This window comes from Meles meles, chromosome 8 (assembly GCF_922984935.1).
Source record: "Meles meles chromosome 8, mMelMel3.1 paternal haplotype, whole genome shotgun sequence".
NCBI lineage: Eukaryota > Metazoa > Chordata > Mammalia > Carnivora > Mustelidae > Meles > Meles meles.
The window spans coordinates 119,564,555-119,584,189 of record NC_060073.1 but is presented as its reverse complement, the minus strand read 5'-3'; the positions used below and the strand labels follow the sequence as shown (position 1 = coordinate 119,584,189).

Sequence of the window (19,635 nt, the reverse complement as noted above, 5' to 3'; positions counted from 1 at the left end):
GATTTAAATTCCTAAAGTCGTAGACGTTGGACGCTCAAAGGGGAATCATCCATCAATGCAGCAGCCAAATGAGGGATGAGTGGGCATCGAGAGAGAGCCCCTGCTCTGCAAGAAATACAATGATTCTTTCCATTTCAAACAGAAACATTTCTCTAGTCACAAAAAAATGACTGTTTTTAAAGTCAGGAAGATAAAATTCTTATTTGAAAAAAGACTAATTCCAAGTCCTCCTTGGATAGGAGTCAACACTGTTATTAGCTCCTGTGGGCCCCCGGGAACACCATCTACCCAAACCGTGACCCGCAGCCACCAGAAGACTCTTCCATTTCCCCCGTACCACTCCCTGTCAGGAAGACAACAAACAAGACAGGGAGGGGTTAAGCCCACAAACATTCAATTGGTATAAGTTCCACTCAGGACCCGTCTCTGCTCCCTCAGCTGCGTGTACATCACGCTACCACAGCCAGGAGCTCTCTTGCTCGGGCCAGACTCGCAGGTCTAGCATAGTGTCCGGCAAACAGGATGGATAAGTCTCTCTAAAAAATAGTCTCCAAATTCCGCGTTGAAGTAAAAGGAAGTGCATGGGCCTCCATCCCTGCTCACAGCTGGAGAAGCTGCCTGTCTCCAAAGCTTCAGTCCTGGAGAGGATTAGAGCAACTGGGCATCCAGCAGCTCGGAAAAGCTGTCATTGACTGCCGAGCCACCACCCAGAACAAACCATTTTCTTGGGTTAAGAAGCAGATGTGATGAGAGTCTCATCCCAGCCTGAAGGGAGCTGCTGGGAAGGTGCGTCTAGCGTCCAGGGAGAGAGTGTTCGTATACAGCCAGCAGAATGGATTCCCAGGAAGAATAATAAAGACAGAAAGGAAGAGGGACCCAAGCAGCCTGGGAAGAGCTCAGAAGTGGAACCATCTCCCCCACATCCCACTAGAACGGTTGAGCATTATCAGTCCAGCGAGACGCCGGTTCCAGAGCTCACAGTTCTGCAGGGCCCGGTTCTTTAAAAAGATAGGACTGAGGAAATGAGACACGTGCCACCCATGATGGAAGATGAGGAACTGTCTTCAAGTCCCAGGCTTAGATGTCCCAGGAATGGAATCAGTGGCGAAGAACAGCTATTATCAAAAAGACAGAAGGTGACAGGCGCTGGCAAGATGTAGGGAAGAGGGAGCCCTCGTGCACTGTTGGCGGGAATGTAACTTGGTGCAGCCGTCATGGAAAACGGTGTGGGGTTTCCGCCGAAGATTAAACATAGAAATGCCGTGTGACCCAGTCATTCCACTTCTGAGCGTGTATCTAAAGGAAATGAAATCACCTTCAAAGAGGTCTCTGTACTCCGATGCTCATTGCAGCAACTTCGTGTCCATCGATGGATGCGTAGCCGAAGAAAATATTGTGTATGTACACAATGGGCTGTTAACCAGCCACTTGAAAACGGAAGGAAATCCTGCCATTTGCAGCCCTGGATAAACATGGGTGGGGGCCTCACCTCCAGTGCTCGCACGGGGCGGGGTCCTGACCTCCAGTGCTCACACGGGGCGGGGTCCTGACCTCCTGTGCTCACACAGGGCAGGTACTCTTGATGGGGCTCAGTCGGTTAAGTGATCGACCCTTGGTTTCAGCTCCGGTCGTGATCTCAGGATCGTGAGATCGAGCCCCACATTAGGCTCCCCGCTCAGGGCACAGTCTGCTTCAGATTCTCCCTCCCTCTGCCTCCCACTCAGGCTTTCTCTCTCTCAAATAGATAAATAAAATCTTTTTTAAAAAATCCCTTGGTGTTCTCTGGGTCTGTCGTTCCCTTAGCCTCTGCCCAGGTGTTTCCATTCTGCCTTTACCTGCAGTGTTCCCACAATCTGCCGGCCTTTACGGTGGATGAGCAGGCGAAGCCCTCGGACCTCGCCATGCGGGTGAAGGAGAGGGTGCTGTTGAGCCTCCATGAACACCCCAAGGTCCAGCATCCATATGAGACACGGCGAGCTAAGTGACAAAATGATTTCCTGAATCTGTAGGTAGATTTGTTTCTGGAGATCTTGTCGCTGCCGATGTCCAAACCAGCGGACCCTCAGCTCTGTGTTCCTCCGACCCGGCAGACATCTCCCTCCCCTGCCGAGGCACAGAACCTCAGCGTTGCCTCCAGGAAATGCACGGGAGGCCACGGAGAACCGTGCTCCCCACGTGCGACCTGACCCGTGCAGATCCAGGTTGTCACTTGGTCGCAGCCTTGAGAGGTGATCGGGGCGAAAGCTGTCTTGCATGGTGACCCTGCCAGTTTTGCCCGTCCCGAGCTTAGATCGGATTCTCCGTCCGGATCAAGCTCAGCCCCGTGTGTGCTGATGTCTCCCCTTGACCTACATCCTCACATGTATTTCTAACCCAGTCCTCGTCCCACCGGTGTGTCACCCTGACTCTGGACCACGTTTGTTTCCGTTCAGTGCCGACTCTTGTCTCCCTCGTCTTTTCTATCAGTGACGGGCCCTCGGCTCAGGATGTCCCCTGCCGTCGCTCCGTGGAAGACTGACCACGCCAGCTCTTTCCAGCTCAGCGGAAAAAGTGGATGGACAAGCTTGTTCCCAGAGCTGCCTCTAGACTCTGAGTCATGGCTTTCTCCACTGTTCTTCACTTAGTGAAGTTCCTGCCATTCCCGCTGGCTTCACACAGGATATACAGGGTCTACCTGTAGAGTACGCTTATTGCAAACTAGAGTAAAGTTATTAACCACAATGAAATGAGGAAAAGGACTTTATTTGTGCAGTAACTCTTATTACCTGTAAGAATCACCTGGAAATAGTAGTCTTTAAACCGGATATATATATTAGCCTGCACAGTCATACCTTATAACGTCCTTCAGTAGAAATTATCTGTGGATTATAAAGTTAAGTGTTTCTAATGAATACAGAAATAACTGTGATGCTGTCTTCTGTTTTCCTAACCATCTACTATAGTACGTGTGCTTTGAAGAGAAGGGGCAATTCTTTGAAAGGACAGCAGACTCCAGGAGGACAAGGTGAAATTCCCTTAAAACAAATTTTATTGCGGATTGTTAATGCACTTAGTAGTAAAAGCATACATTGAGCCATGTTTTATAAAACTACAAAGGTAAAGATTTCTAATTAAACCCTTAACACCTAGATGTCATCTATAGTTAAATTTTGGCTGAAATGTTTGAAACAGTAAAAAAGAGAAACCAGGTAAAACCCCTTCTGTATTATCAAAAATATCTATGCAATGCACAGTTGGAAAGGAGATTACTTAAAATAAGGATTGTAAGTTCTTCTGATCTTCATTGAAACAGATTTAATCCTGACAGGTGCGTTGTTTTTGGTCCAGGTGCCCCACTGGATTCCAGCCGCAAGCGGTTTTCCGGGGAAGCGATGAACGCCGTTTAGGTTTGCTAGGCCACACTGGCTGAACCACCAGCCGGTGTTGTTCCTCAGGTGACTACAGCTTGTCACGGACTGACCCGCGACCAGGCACAGGGGCCGACAGCCGTCATTATCCACGTCCGATGTGCTGAAAGGCATGGCATTTTGGTTTTCTTCTTTTCTGAAGCCCCGGAAGGCATCACCTGGGTAAAACAGATTTTGTTCGTGTGAGTACACTCAGACGCACTTCTTGTCCTTTTCACTGACCTTTACCCAACCGTTTGTTACAGAGCTTCGCATCTAGGGCTCAGGTTTCGGTTATTTTCTACCGCGTATCGGTATGAAAATCTCTCCTCCAGACTGCAGTACAGCAGAAGCTGGAAATGAGTTCTGCAGCAGGACAAGCGTCTGTCAGTGGGTATTTGATATAAAATCACAATCCAGTTGGAACTTTGGCTCTGGACACAGAGTCAGATCAGTGAGGCCAAAAATGATGCTGTAGAAAGTTGTCATTCTCTGGGAAAGGGTCATAGGGTACTTGGTTAATTTAGGAAAAAGAAATAATAATTTAGGGAGCAGAATAATTTCTATAATTTCTGTGCCTTCAAATCCCACATTGGGTGTAGAGATGACTTACAAATAAAATCCTTAAAAAATAATACTATAATATAATATAATATAACATCATAATGCATAGGTCCATTTTTAAGAACCAGCCCAGGAAAACTCACTGCCATGTTTCCTGTGAGAGAATACTTAGAACATGACAGTTTTCTCTGAGAACCCAAATAAAGCTCTCTCAAGCTTTAGAATCCAGAATATTTGTGCTCCTGGAACAACTGTGTTGCTCCAGTGTTCAAATTCGGCATTTCTGTCTTTGCTCCGAGGTCAGAATCAAACGTGCAGCTCACCCCCACTGTGCACCCGATCACACGTCACCCCCCGGTTTTATCTTGTTTCTATCTTTATGTTCTACCAACACCTTTTCTTTATCTCGACTGGATTACGTGATCATCTTTTGAAAGTCCCTTCACCTTGTTGGGAAAATGCAGAGTATTTTCTGAGAGCAAGTCTGAGGGCTCTGCGACGAAAAACTTGCACCGTTATAAATCGTATTCTCAAGACCCTCGTCCAGTAGAGAAACCCACAGAAACGTCTCCTAACATAACAGGGTCCGAACTGAGAGAGCTTTCCTTTTACAGATGCAGCATGAAAAACCACATACTGTAACTCTCGAAACTTTTCCTTCTATACCGAGAGTGGAATTTCAGACATCACCTAATATCCCAGGGCTAAGCCCCCTTCGGATGTCAGGGACCCCAACCCTGCCCAGCCCTGCCTCACGCTCAGCCATTTCCCTCCCTCGGTGCTTGGCTCAAGCGGCTGTCTTTGCCAACATCCATTGGTCAGAAAGCCTGTCCCTTCGTCCAAGTACAGATCAGTGGCATCAAGAACAAGGATGCCACCATCTCCGTCTGTGGATACGAACACCTTGGGCCCAAGCTTCCTGAATCGGTTCTGCAGTAGTGTTACTTTTGAAAAACCTCCCCACGTTGAATTTCACATTATTCCTCGTTAGAAACACCTTCCTGGGTGCAGTCAGCTGGGATCCTCCTCTCCCTCTGTGAACCCCCAAAGCTCTGTCGATACTCAGTATTCCAAGTTTTTGGTGTTCTTTACCCTCCCACTGTATTGTACTCGGTTAAAGAACTGGGAACATATCTCACTCGCAAATATACACAATAAACAAGTGCCACGATGAGTAAATTAGGAGAGTTGAATTTGGTATGAACTCAAATTTAAGATCTCAGCATTGAATCATAAATTTGACATGAAGAATTACATTTATTTGGAAGTGAGTAGATGCACCATAGTAGAGTGGGGGGAAATAGCCCACTAGTCTAGTGCTCCATCAGCCTGGCTTCTTGCCCTGGCTCAGGTGTGACGAGCTGGACTCATCAGCAAGTCCCTTAATCTTTCAGGTTCTTCAGCTGCAAAGTGAGAATAGCAGAGATCAGCTCTGACACTCTGCCATTTCCAAATGCCAGCCTGTCAGAACATGAAAACGTCAGCAGTTCCTCCCCAGCCTGGCCCGCTCACTCTCCCAAAGAGTCAACTGCAGCCACACGTGAAAATAGTTTTAAAGAATAGAAGCTCTTCAAAATCATGGGGCCGTTCAGTGGTCACAGCAGGGCTCCAAAACTGAGTTTTCTCCTTTCTAATCTGCTGGTTACCAGTTATGTGTCCTAGACCAAGAGAAACGCATGACTTTGTCTTTGCCTATTGCTGAGTCAGCTGTTTTTAAATATCCTGCATTATTTGGGGAATAAAAACTTACCAGCATTTCCTGAATACCGTCCTAAGTGCATCTTAAAAAATCCGGCTTCATCTTCCAGCCAAAAGTTGTCATACGCTGCATAAGCCACGGTGTCATCTTCAGATTCCAGCGTAATATACAGCATAAAACCGGTATTTTTCTGATTTACTATATAAAAAATCTTTTTCAGTCCTAGCCAAAATTCGCCTGTTAAGAAAAAAGGTTTTTTACATATTTTAATACAACTTAGAATAACCTTCATTATCGAGTGTTTGCTGCTGTTCAGTTTTTAACACTGAAATGGCCCACATAAATTATTTGAGACTAGATGGTCCTCGCTCAAGTTACCAGTGTTTGCCTAATTTACAAAATATATATAGATATATACGTATTTGTATACGCACCCATATGTGTGTACACACGCACGATGCAATGTGTGCGCGTATGTAAGTATCTGTATTATGTGTGTATGTACACACACACACACACATACAGTCCTCCCACTTCTAGTTACTGGGGTAACTAGACTTTTATTTTTATCTCACCAAAATAAATTCAAAAATCCACTTAATGACTAATGAAAATTTCAAGATTTATCTTAAGGTACGTCAACAAAAAAGCTGTTGAAATATTATGGCAGGTAACAAAATGATGTGTGCCCATAAACATTGAGTTTTAACCTCCAAATCAGCAGCTCCTAAAGAAACATTTCCTGAACACGCTCAGTTGAAATTATTTTTCTGTCTTTCAGGATGATGCTCTGTGAATAAGCTTTTCTTCGCTGGAATGCAGTGTGTTGGCTTCCAACGAATAATCATGTCATGTGATGAATGAAAATGAGTTCCAGGAGGAATTAGGAAACTCGGGGCTGGGACAGCATGCTCCCTGCATGGTCTAGCCTCGGGCTTTGGACCTCCCCCTGCCCACCTTGGCATGGCCTCTGCTCTGACATACTTTCCCTGCAGTGAAACCTGAGGTGATTGAAAGAAGGACAGGTCTAGAGGACGCCAACTCCGGAGAGGTGGGGGCGGGAGTGACCAGCACTCACACCATGGAAACCCTAGGCAAGATGCCAAGTTCCCCTGCAGGGCTGACGGGGGCGCTCTAACTGCACACCCTCTGGGAAGTGAAAATTGCCCTGAAGGACAGGCAGGAAGGGGGTCCACTTGGTGTCTTCAGCCCATGACACTCCATTATGCGTGTCCTCACCATCTTGCCCCTCTACCCAACTGCTAATTTGAGTTTACAATGTATTTTCCTTAATCCCAAGTTTATTTTTTTAAACTATACCCAGTACAGCCTGTTCACATGAGACACGCCTGCCTGAAGACCTTTGTCTCAAAAATCAGATAATTTCTCCTTAGAAATCAGCATCAAGTGAGAAGGATGACCATTCAGAGCCTGCAGATCTCGAACTGCGGAAACCAGAAGGCAGCCTTGCCAGAACACTAGAGGCGACACAGAGAAAATACGGTGTCTCAACCAGCCGCCTTCGTAACTCTTCATGACATGGGACGTCCTTTCTAAAACCAGCAGCGTGCCGTCAGGATTGTAGCAAGGGAACTGACACAGCCGCTTACAACATCCTTGGATGATGTTATTACGGGATGTTACAGCCTTTAAGTTAGAACAGTGACTTAAGATAACAGCACGAAAGTGGTCCAAATCACCTGCAAAACTTCCGACAGAGTTAAAATTCTGCAGTGTTCGGACATCCTGGCATTCCCATCTGCCAGCGAAAGTGATGCTGTCACCCAGCATCATGGGAACAGATTTCACAATGCCCTCGGGGTGTACGGTTTTCAACTGTTGAGCACAGGGAGTGTTACTGATGTTTTGATAAAGTATTAGTCCCGGGTCACGTCATTTGAATTTGTACCGCCGTGCACCTCAGTTCTCCCTTCGCAGGGACATGCCACTCAGGGCAAACATTTCAAGGTTCGCGACAGCCCAGCCCGCCCATTCAGTGTTTCATTCAACAAACAGTTGTTGATCATCGACTGGAATTCTGCTAGGGACAGAGTAAATACCTAATAAATACCCAGGTTGGAACATTCACTCAGTGCCAATCTAAAGACAAGGATTTCCAGATCCCAAATGAAGACCCACTCGTTCCAAATAATATGAATGAAGAGAAGTAATTTGAGAGGATATGCTGTTTTTGCTAATGATGTGACCAACAGAGGTACGGTACGCAGGTGTCATACCGAAAAGAAGAAAAAAAAGAGGAGAACTAAAACTTGACCTAAAAGATCTCCGAATCCGTCCAGATAATCACACCAGAGCCTTTGGAAATCAACGATCCCGTCAACCCTTTTCTGTATCACGGTCCATCCGCCGCCTCGGTAATCCATGTCACACATTACCTGAAACAGACCCAGAAAAGACAACAATTATATACCATCATCTTCATCTGTTGACGTAAAACTCATGCTTCACCCTCAAGCCTAGAGAACGGGAAGAGTGTCCCACTGAAAGTTTCAGGGTAGTTGTATGGGCCTCATATATTCAGATGTAAATCTCTAGAAATAATGCTGTTTGTTCCAAGCAAACGTGTGGTTAAGCTGATTGCAGTCCCTGGGGCAGCCATCCATTCACATGCGGAGCGTGGGACTCATATTCCTCAGTGCCGTGGGTATCTTTCAGGTGAGCGGTAATGCTACCCGTTCTGCTGTCGCAGAGCGAGATCTGCAAATTAACCCCTCCCTCCAGTGAAAACACTGCCTTTTTAAGTATCCATTCAATATGCCCGTGCACCTGTCTTTGATTACTCTTTTCTCCAACAGCCCAGAGGCCCGTGTTCAGACTGGAAGCTGCACACAGAAAGGTGTGACCTGTGCCCCCACCTCTCCAGGTGCTTCTGGCTGCACCTGTCAATGTCCCCGAGAGGACAGCTGGACAGACCCAGAGAAGTGACCCGGGAAGAAAATCCAAGCAGGCATCCTCATCCGAAACTCCCTGCACACGCAGAAAGGCAGTGCGGAGGAAGTTAGGGAATAACACCTTCGCACAACCGGGAAAGGTAATTGTGCTTCCCACTCTTGACAAAATTAGAAGCCTTCCCGCTCCACCCATGTTCAGGCTCATTTTTGAATCTGTAGGTGAAGCAGGTTAGGTAATTTTTAAATTATCTCCCACCTAAACCCCAGTTTTTGGACATGTCGGCAATAGATGATAAAATAACGGTAGTAAAAAAATAAATAAATAATGTAGTAATTTCGGGATGAGAAAGTGATAGTATCTACTCAGGAGAAAAATCACTTTATTGTGTGATGAGATTTCAGTAAGGTGTGGTGGTGACATCATAAACTTCCTTATGCACAAAAGAGGAATCAGGGAAAATTATATATAATTTCCGTGTTATTGTATATGTACTACTAGGTTAATATTATAGAATGATATTATATATATCCTGTAGGTAGCAGTAATTTCTGATAGAAGTCTCTTCCAGAAAGCATAACACAGGACTACTAAAGGTAGACATGAGGGTAATTTATCTAGATGGTTTTAATTTAAAAATGGTTTTGATTTAAAAAAAAAAGATTCTCAATCTGTCTCACACTTTAGTGAAAGGGTTTCTTTTTTATAATTATTAATGTCTTATATAATCACATAAAATCATTTGTCACCTTCAGGTGTAGGAAGGGAAATCAAAGTTCCTGTAGCAAGTTCTGTGGCAGAGCGTGCTACTTTCTGATACCCACAGCAGTTAAAGCAAGCATCTGTGTGCACGCTTCTGCCTGCTGTGAAGACAATATAAGCTCTTTTTTTATCGAATGGATTTCCTTCAAAGAGCACAAACACGAAACCTCTAACGGAAAAGGGAAGGACTCTCACGCTGTTTCACAGGTTCCTGGTTTGGGCAAAGAATTTCGGAAAACCGAAACTTTGCAACTGGAACTTCTACCCATTTGTATGAAAAATTACAAGAAAAAAATATTGAAACAATTGAATTCTTTATGTTAAGTAAGTAGAATGGCTGCTTATCCTGCTTCATATGATAAAGGAAAAACTTTACCTCAAACGGGTAACTAGATCCTTCCGGGTAGATTATATACAAACCACTTGGGGTTTTGGTGACAGAACCAATGGTATCTTTGATATCCGTACAATCTAAACCTAGAAAGGCAAGATCAGTGAGTTAGGGTATTTTCAAGGACACATTTAAGACTTAATCAGTTTTGGGCGCCTGGGTGGCTCAGTGGTTTATTTAAGCCGCTGCCTTCAGCTCAGGTCATGGTCTCAGGGTCCTGGGATCGAGTCCCACATCGGGCTCTCTGCTCAGCAGGGAGCCTGCTTCCCTCTCACTCTCTCTGCCTGCCTTTCTGCCTACTTATGATCTCTCTCTGTCAAATAAATAAATAAAATCTTTAAAAAAAAAAAAAGACTTAATCAGTTTCCTGGAGAGATCTGACGGTGCTATCTGAAATTATAATTTCCATTAATGATATGATGATTTTAACTTCTTAGAAATGAAAAATGATTTTGATTTTAGAAATCAGGAGAAAATACATGCAAGAAATGGGATTAAGGAATTCATTCTGCTATAACCCTTCCCTAATAGCGTCGCTGTCAGTGATCAGCACTCCATACTGCTCTAGTGTTCATTTGGAAACCACATTTATTTAATATACTTTATAGTTACGTATTCTCTCACCCAATAAATAATGCTCTTTCCAGAATCTAGCCTTCTTTGGGGGGCATAATGTGTAAAGGAAATCTATATGCATGGGAAGGAGAAACCCAAATGAATAAATAGATTAACGACAAGTAACACATCCTTGACCACTGGAAACTTCAGAGACACTACGGGGGAAACGCCATGACAAGGGCCAAAGCGAGAGGACACGGAAATCACTCTCTCCACCAAGAAGAAGTTATGCTTGAGGCCAGAGCCTGCTCTGCAGCCGACAGTTAGGACTGGAACTCTGGGTAACCACCCTCTGCAAAGATCCCACTTCCCAGGGGACTGTAAGCATATTATGGGGATATGGATATGACATTTTCTTCTAAGATACTTTGTAGTGTCTTTTATAAATGTAATAAAGTAAATGCAATCCTTACACTGCTAATTACCCGGAGAAACAAACACATGCGAGCCTGAGACTCCAAAACCAGAAGCCTGGCTTAGAGTCTGAGCCCTACTCCTTCTCGGGGCTGAGAACCCGTAGCTAGGTCACGCAACCCTCTTCCTTCTTCTCTCGTTGTAACAGTGCTATCTCCGTCCCAGTGTTACTCTGGCGATTACATAGTGGGGCATGATAGAAAGCACTTAGCGCAGTGCCGGGCAAACAGTACTTATTCAGGAAATGTTATGTAGCAAAAATCAGCTATTAACCATTGTTGGCTTCCCTCTTTATTTCCAGAAGACATGGATTTGTTGCCTTTGTTCTGAATTGCAAAGAGACATTCGTACAGAAGCTCACACTCAGAGACAGGGTAGGTGTTCAGAGCAGAGGACTGGTCTGGGTTGGAACAGACTTCCCCATCGCCACCCAAATAAATGTGAGCACATTCTTTGGCTTTTTCCGGGCTGTGTGTTCCTCCTCTGATGATGGCCACCCTCACAGCAAAGCCTTACGTCGTCTTACTGGGCACCAGGCAATATTTGCAGAGCTGTTCGGGCACTTGGCCGTGTAATCCTTGCAACAACTGTGGGAAGGAAGCGCTCTCGCCGGTTTGCTGGCACGGAAACCACACGAGGCAGTGGAAGGCGGCGGTCTGGCCGCGGCCGCGGAGCCCATGCTGCTAACTACATGAGGCACAACAAACCGATTTAAAATAAAATAACACTGGAAGGGCGCGTCCCACCCCTGACACTTGGGAGATTCTCGGCAATTGTTTATTTCCTCCCATTGTGAGGAAGAAAGACCAGACCCTAGCCCTCAATCACATTTACTTACTCAGAGCCTGTTGGAAATTCGTATTTATAAGATGTGATGCAGTATTTTCCTTAGAAACCCAGGCCTCTAGGAGTTACTGTACTATATTTTTATACAAAAAGCTCTACATGTCACTTCATTTCTGTCTTAAGTTTCTTTCTTTTCAAATTTGACGTTCCAATCTGAAGTACTTTGGACAGATCAAAAATACTCTGTACACGTGGAAAGAACCCTGAAACCTTCTAACTCAAGATGAATCATGAATGAAATGTAGGTCAGCCCAGGAAGGACGTCCCTGCAACCGGGGGTTTGCGACAGGCCCGGGAGGTACATTTGGCTGAGCGCCGGCCTGCAGGAGCTGGAAAACCTTCCACCGAGGGCAGCTGGTCGGTGGGCTGGAGCCGGCCGAGCTGGCAGGACTCCCCAGGCTGTCCGGCAGGGCAAGCTGTGTTTTGTAAACGCGTCCTCCGAAGCACCGCCCGCAGGGACACTTGAAGCAATTAAAGGCGACCAGGAAAAGTCTGAACCAGCGAAGTTCTCACCGTGTGACTGCACCGGCCTGTGAGGAAAAGGCTCCAGCTGCTTTCTGAGGACTTCTGTGGTCAGGAGGAGGACCCGGTTCATGAGCTCGTTAACCTGAACACAGGGGCGCGCCTTTAAGCATTTCATACTCGGACAAAACCCCTTCCCCTGAATTCTACAGCGGGTCTCCACCCCCGCCTCTTACAACCCAGCTCTGGAACCGGGCCCCCCGCCCCGCGGCCCGTCCCTGCAGCAAGGCCACAGGGTCCCTGCAGGTGTGGCTCGCCCCGCCCCGCCCCGCCGGTGAACAGCCCTGCAGGCCCCCAGCCTGGCCCTTCCTGCTCCCGGCTCGCACCCGGCGGGGCCCGGGCGGGGGTGCGGGGTGCCACGTAGGGCCTGCGTCTGCTGTCCATCCCCCGCGGGCTCCTTATCTGCCTGAGGCTTGCAGCCGCGCCCCTACCGGAGGGGGCCCTGAACACGCGTCGGACCCGAACGCACCGGCCGTGACAGGTGCCCCAACAAGGCGGCCGCGCGGGTGCGTACCTGATTGGATAAATAATCCAAGGAACTCTGTTGCTCGTCCATCATATTTCTTAGCAGCTTTTTGGTACTCCGGGTGTAGGAAACAATAGAATTTTGCAGATTTCCTTAAATCATAATGAAAAGTGTTTGCTAAATATTAGATTGTTAGAGAGACTAGAGTGAAAGAAATATCATGAATTTTACGTGATTTGGGATAAATATGTAGACACAACAATATCTCAGTCTATCTAAATACTCCATTTAGTATAATTTTCGATTAACTCGGGATTAACAAAGAAAACAACTGTCTTACTACATTTTAATGAAACTGTGCTTTCTAATACTTTAGGTGACCCCCAGATGATTTAAGCTCATGTAACAGAGAGACAACATTCTGAATATTACTTCTCACTTCATAAGACGAGACAGAGAAAAGCAGGAAGTCTAGAAGTCCTCAATTCTTACCACATAAGAACGTAAAAAGCAATAATCCATATCATGCAAGTTAATTTTCAAAATAAATCTTTCTCTCAATTTGTTCTATTAATGCTATATATTTTCATATAAACAAATAGCAAACACAAATTACACCAATACTAAGTCTTAGTTGAAGTTTCAGTTGGTTGGTTTCTGATTGAACTTTTACTGTATATTTCTTATATATTTTTCATCTTAAAGCAATTGTATTCTTAGAAGGGTTGCCACAGCAGCACAGGTAACCGAATCACTGGAGAGCAGGCTGCCGCGACGTCCCTGCATTTTCAACCTGTACTTCCTCCAAAGACATTCTCTCCAACACAACCTTCAAAATCGGTAACTACGCATCCAGGACTCGCACTTCCCGGACCAGTCATGGTGACAATGTCCTTTACAACAAAAACATCTACATAGTATTGAACGATGACTTTATCTCTGTGTTTCTGATTTTCACTCTCACAGCAGAATCATTAATACCCCAGCTTCATCCCTCTTTTGTACTTTCCATCTGTCGCTTTCTGTTAGATTCTTCCTGGATGTAGACATCTGGCCTAAGGGACACACGGGCCCTCACTCACCACAGACGCTCGTGTGGCAGCCACAGTCTGGCCTAGGACATGCCCCCTGGAGGCGCTAGGCCGGAGCCTCACCCCCTGCCTCGCGGATCCCCTTTCTTACATCTCCCATGTAATAGACCTGGAAACTTCTGCACTGTTGCTGAATAGTTGTAAACAACAATCCAGACTTTGGACGTCTGTTTTTATGGTTTGCTACATAAATTTCTAATAGACCGGGCGCCTGGGTGGCTCAGTGGTTTGAGCTGCTGCCTTCGGCTCGGGTCGTGGTCTCGGGATCCTGGGATCGAGTCCCGCATCGGGCTCTCTGCTTGGCGGGGAGCCTGCTTCCTTCTCACTCTCTCTGCCTACTTGTGATTTCTCTCTGTCAAATAAATAAATAAAATCTTTAAAAAAAAAAAATTTCTAATAGACCTATTGGAGTAGCTATTCCTCCTCAGAACTAAGGTGCAGTTTCCTAGTGGCTCAGAGGGAAGATTGAAAATAACCATTGGTGGGTTGACAACACACCCTCGGTGCCCTCTGCGGGCAGCAGATACCACAGAGCTGCGTACTAGAAAGATCCATTCGTTCACTCACCAAATATTTACTAAGCACCTACCAAGTGGCGAACACAGAAAACCTCCAGCCTAGGGTGATCAAGACATACATTAAATGACCCAAACACATCAAGGAGGGCACGTGACATGCTGGGTGTCACACGCAGCTGATGAATTACTGGACACCACGTGTGAAACTAAGGATACTAACTGAATTTAAAGTTTTTAAAAATGACCCAAACACAGCTAAGGTCCATTTCCTTCTATGTATACCCTGGAAATAATAAACTATATACCCTTATAATTGTCATTTTAATACTTACTACACATAAAATGTTTTTCTTCTCGCGTGGTTTTAATTTTATCATCACACGACTCCTCGCAGTCTCCCTTATAAAGAGTATCGTTACTTTTACTCTCGTCTTTTACATCAGATACACCTTCTACAACGGTCACTGCTGGAGAACCCTTTACATTAAAAAATAGAAAGAAGAAAACACAATATGAAGTACGTTCCATAGACAAAAGTAATAAGAAGAGCACACGGAAAAGATGACATTTCAGGACGTACACAAGGATGATTGTTAGAAAAGAAAACAACAATGAACCGGTTAGTTAAACTTCCACAAATAAGCCTTATGGGTAAATTTTAGGTAAGAATAAAAAGTATATGTTAATTCAGTATTTTTGCTCTGCCTTTTTCTTCTCCAATTCCTAGAGGATATGTTTAGGGTCTACTTTCAGAGGTGGCTCCGTGACTTGACCTTCAATTTTGGTGCATTCCCTCGCCCAGGAGTCCCTCCTCAGGCATCTATCTGGCAGTCTGAAGTTCCTTAACCAGGACTAAAAAGGTTCCCTGAGATATCTACACGTCTATGCCAAATGGACTTTCTGCCAGCAGCTATTAAGAATTGGGGCCTGGGGGAGAGGGGATATGAGGAAGGCGTGTTGCAATAAGTTAGCTGTTTACAGATTTGAAAGGTCAAGTTCTCACTGATTTGAAACATATCAATGACAACAGTAAAAAAAAGAAAAAACCAGGGAATTTTGCTTTGCAAAATCAACAACAGATGTCATCTTGGAAAGTCAACCACAGCTGCCATTTCAAACTTTTTTTATTTCTGTTGGTAAATAGTGGTTTTCCAATATGAAAACATTCTTTGGTAGAAGTCACACACAGATTTAAATAACTGCTATTAAAAGAAAATAGTAACAAGCTTTACCTTCCTTTGACCTGGATATTGAAAGGTAAAGAGCTAATCATATTATGAAAGATATTTGTCCCAAAAAGACGGTGCCATTTTGTTACATTGACCTATTTTTAACGTCTTGCTCTTTCCCCTCTCCTCCTGTAATCACTGGCATATAGATGTTTTCAAACACGTGGGTGACAACCACATTTTTTCAGATCTAAATAAGGTTTTTAAATTTTTAGTATTTTAGAGAATTGTGTTATTAATATTTGTGTGGCTTTCCTAAAATTTATTCTTTCTTCAACCTTGAAACTTTGGGATTTGGTTTTATACTATGGTAAATACATTGTATAACATTTTAAAATTATAAAACAATATTTGAATATGTACAGATTCAAATCCCCATCTGCCAGAGTATCGCGTACACCTTATTAGCTCTCACAGTGATATTGTTTTAAATAAGTTTCTAATTTCCTAGGTAACCATTCACAAGGCTATATTTGAAATACAAATGTTTATGAAATACTCATTTTTTAAAATAGCAAAGTGAGTTTTTTATTACCCATCAGATAGTTCCTTATCAAAGTTAACCCAAAAGTTGCTGGCTAGTTTTTAACCTAAGCCTATAATTTCTTTAAAATTTTTTTCATTAGTCATGTGTTAAGTGTCCTCATTTTATGGTTTTTTAAGTTTAAAAATAATCTCATTTAAGCAATCTCAGCATTTCTAATTAAACTCTTTAATTTTTCTACAATTATATTCAAACTTTTAGTATATCTTGAAAACAATATAATCATACTTGCTAGCTAAAACAATATTGCTGAAATTCTTACCGTAGAATGATGTACACGGTTACCTTGTGTAACTTCTCCATAAATAAAAATAAATGTATTTAAGAATAAAAGTGAAGCTTGAGGAAGATACATCGTATTCTTCTTGGAGAAATGAAAAACTTCTTCAAGTATCAGTCCGCTCTCTGTGGAAAGACTGCAGTGCCTAGAGTCTGCAGTGAAAATCTTTGGAAGGTGTTCAACAAAAACAGAAGCCAATACTTAGTGGTTTCCATGCCCTCGTTTGAAACAACACCCATCGTATGAAAAACAAGGTAGCCTGTAGAGATCCTGTCATTTTCAAGTTATACCAACCTTTTTTTTAATGACTGTATGCCTGCTGTTAGAATACAGGCAATAACTAGGTAAATAAGCAAATAGGTAAAGCATGAATTTATAAGCCCACCTAATGTTTATGAGATGGGTTGGGGGGGGTTGGAAAAAAACACCTTTGATAAAATATCCCTCAATAATTGTAAACCAGTTTGCATAAAATAGTAAGCAAGTAGACATGAATGATGGAGTAGGAAGAATGTTATATTGAAATTGTTTTTACAAAACACTAAGCAGAAATTTAATCAATGTGGACATCCAGGACACTTAATTCAGTATAAAGAAAGCTTCCCCCTGAATTTAGCTATCAGTGATGGTCATATTAATCACATAAATGCCAAATTTCTAGGACTCTGATTTGTATGTTTTATGTCTGTGTTACTAATACTTCAGAAACTCTGAATGTCAGGGAACTGTTATGGAAAATTGCCACTCTCTGAGAACTAATAGATCAATGAAGGCAATGAGTCCCCAATAACCCCCTTTCAAGATTCCTTCTTTCATTATATACACATGCCTCAATATTCACACTAAAATAAAATAAAAGGATCCAAACCTTTCCTGAGTCTTGCTCCCTGTTCCAGATATTACGTTCGCCACTCCCTTTCCCAGATGGAGAACTACTGGGCACCAAAGGCACATAGTGTTTCTGGGGCTGATAATGCTGACAGGCACAGGAGGCACTCACGTGCTGATTAATGAATTAAAATCTTCAATTATGTATTCTCTGATGGTCCTTCCTCACCACCCACTATTTCACCCAAACGCTCTTCCTCTTCCTCTCACAGCTTCTCCAGGGGACAGCATGAAGTGGCTGGGAGGACTGGCTCGGAGACCAACTGCCTGGGTTCCAGTCTTGTTTCTGCCACGCCTTTGCTCTGGGATCTTGAGCAAAGATGTAATGTCACTATAGCTTAACTACTTCCTTTGTAGAATGAGGTTTATGCTGGGGATACAGTGATTTAATATACATAAGCACTCAGCACGGTGCCTGGGAGAAAGCAGGGCTGACCATTATTACTACTATTTGACTTAATGTGTAATGCGGTTCTAACATTGCTGACAATATCGATGACCTTTATAATCTGTATGAGGCATTGATGAGCACTGAGCTGTAATCTGTGGTTGAAGTCTTACGAAACCGTAATGAATATGGCAGGGTTTCGTAATTTTAAATCAGCCAGATGTTAAAATTCTTTCTTCTTTCATAGCTTTCCCAGAAACAAATCCAGGAAATTCTTACTGGAGCAAGAAAATACTTCAGCAGAAGATGGAAAAAAATTGGTCTCAGGCAAGATGAAAGCGAAAGCTCAGAAAATGGTCCCTCACAGGCTGCTTTGCATAACTCAAAAGGTTATCACAGTATTCAAGTCATATGGACATGCTTTGTAACCGCAAAGGGGTTATTAATGTTTCTTCTGTAAACAGAACATCATTAACAATTTATGAGGCATGTTAATGACGTTAGATGTCTACTAGGCATCTCCTCCCTAGCTCATGTCTGAAACCCAAATCTTACTCCTTCCACTTTCAACCTTTTCCTCCCATCTTAGTATGTGGCAATACCCTTCATCCAGTTGGTCCAGCCCCAAATCACAGAGTCACATTTAATTATTTTTTCACTCACATGAAACACAACCATTTCACCCCCTTGCCACAACCATTCATCAACACCTCTTACCAGCCCAAGGCTTAGAATTCTGAACACTTCTGGGGCACCTGGGTAGTTCAGTCGGTTTAGTGACTGCCTTGGGCTCAGGTCATGATCCCACGGTCCTGGGATAGAGCCTCCTGTGGGCTCCTGGTTCAGTGGGGAGCCTGCTTCTCCTTCTTCCTCTGCCCCTCCCCCCCCCTTATGCTTGCTCTCTTTCCAATAAAAATAAAATCTCTAAAAATAAATAAAATTCTGAACACTTCTTAGCACCTCAATTACCACCATCTTACTCCCAGCCTCCATTATCTCTCACCTACTAAAACAACACTCAAACTAGCCTCATCGTGTCTAGTCTTATCAGCTATGGTCTAAGCTTCCCTACAGTAGCTGAAGGGATTCTTTCTAAAGGTTAACTTAGGTCATATTATGCTCCAGCTCAAAACTCTCTGATGGCTTCCTCTTCATCTGAGGTTGGATTTTACACTGATTCCTTGAATATTGTATCAGGCCCCGCTAAACCTGAGGTGCATTCCCAAAGCAGTTCTCCAATCTCGTGTTAGCACACTTCCCTTCCCTCGCCCTGTTCTAGCTGGTGTCTTCCTGCTGCTCTATGAACACGGCAAATATAATTCTGCCCTCGGAGCCTTTTGTGCCAACAGCATCCTCTGCCTGTAATATTCTACATCCGACTATCTGAATGGCAACCTCCTTTCTTCATTTAGACTCTGCCCTAATTTCCTTTAGTGAGAGGCTTTCCCTGAGCACCATAGCTAAAATAGAACTCTGTTAGTCTCTAGCCCGCTACAGTTCTCCATTTTTCCTCAGAGTACTTTTCACTACCTCATATATTCTGGGGGGTGGGGGGAGAGAAAAATGAACACAAGCTTCATGAGCATAGGGATTTTGAAGTTTTGTTCACCACTGTATCCCCAGCAGCTAGAAAGTCTTTGGCACATTCTAGGTGCTCAATATACATTTCCTTAATAGAAGAATGAATTATATATGTTAAAAGAATGAATAAAATATTTACAAAATAAAAATGTTATTTAACATATACATAGTGTTATACTGTGGTTTTAAAGTACAAAAGAATTAAGCATTATACTCAATTCAGATGTCTCTTCTGACAAAATACAGAGATTGAGTGAAACATTCTTTTTTTTTGTAACATTCTTTTTTTATTGCTTGAATCATACTTGACTTTCCTATCAAGAGATAAAGTTTACAAATGCCTCAAATTATCTATTGTACAAATATCTAATCTTAAACCCTCTTTTTTTTTTTAAATCTAGGACTATACAACTTAAATAAATGTGGAAACTTGATTAATATTTTGAAGAAATAATTGAAAGGGTTAAAAGAAAACAGATGCTGTGATTTAAAAAAACTAACAACACTGTGTTCAAAATTTATCTTTTTCTTGGTCATC

General features: G+C 43.5%; 1 protein-coding gene across 1 annotated transcript; it reads right to left on the bottom strand.

Moving 5' to 3' along the window:
• Positions 1–3,215: 3,215 nt before the first annotated feature.
• Positions 3,216–16,315, bottom strand: ANGPTL5 (angiopoietin like 5). Its single transcript, XM_046017947.1, has 8 exons — positions 16,223–16,315; positions 14,520–14,664; positions 12,627–12,730; positions 12,104–12,197; positions 9,698–9,798; positions 7,925–8,045; positions 5,701–5,886; positions 3,216–3,565 (listed from the first exon to the last, which is right to left on the bottom strand). Exons 1-8 carry the CDS (start codon positions 16,313–16,315, stop codon positions 3,246–3,248), a joined length of 1,164 nt encoding a protein of 387 aa, XP_045873903.1. The 3' UTR covers positions 3,216–3,245.
• Between the last annotated feature and the right edge of the window lie 3,320 nt (positions 16,316–19,635).

Bases quoted from the DNA above. Each gene is read 5' to 3' on its own strand.
- ANGPTL5 (XM_046017947.1), bottom strand. From the start codon at position 16,315: ATGTATCTTCCTCAAGCTTCACTTTTATTCTTAAATACATTTATTTTT. The intron at 14,665-16,222 runs GTAAGAATTTCA...TTTAATGTAAAG, and splicing joins ACCGTGTACATCATTCTACG to GGTTCTCCAGCAGTGACCGT. The intron at 9,799-12,103 runs GTGAGAACTTCG...TTGCCTTTCTAG, and splicing joins CAGGCCGGTGCAGTCACACG to GTTTAGATTGTACGGATATC.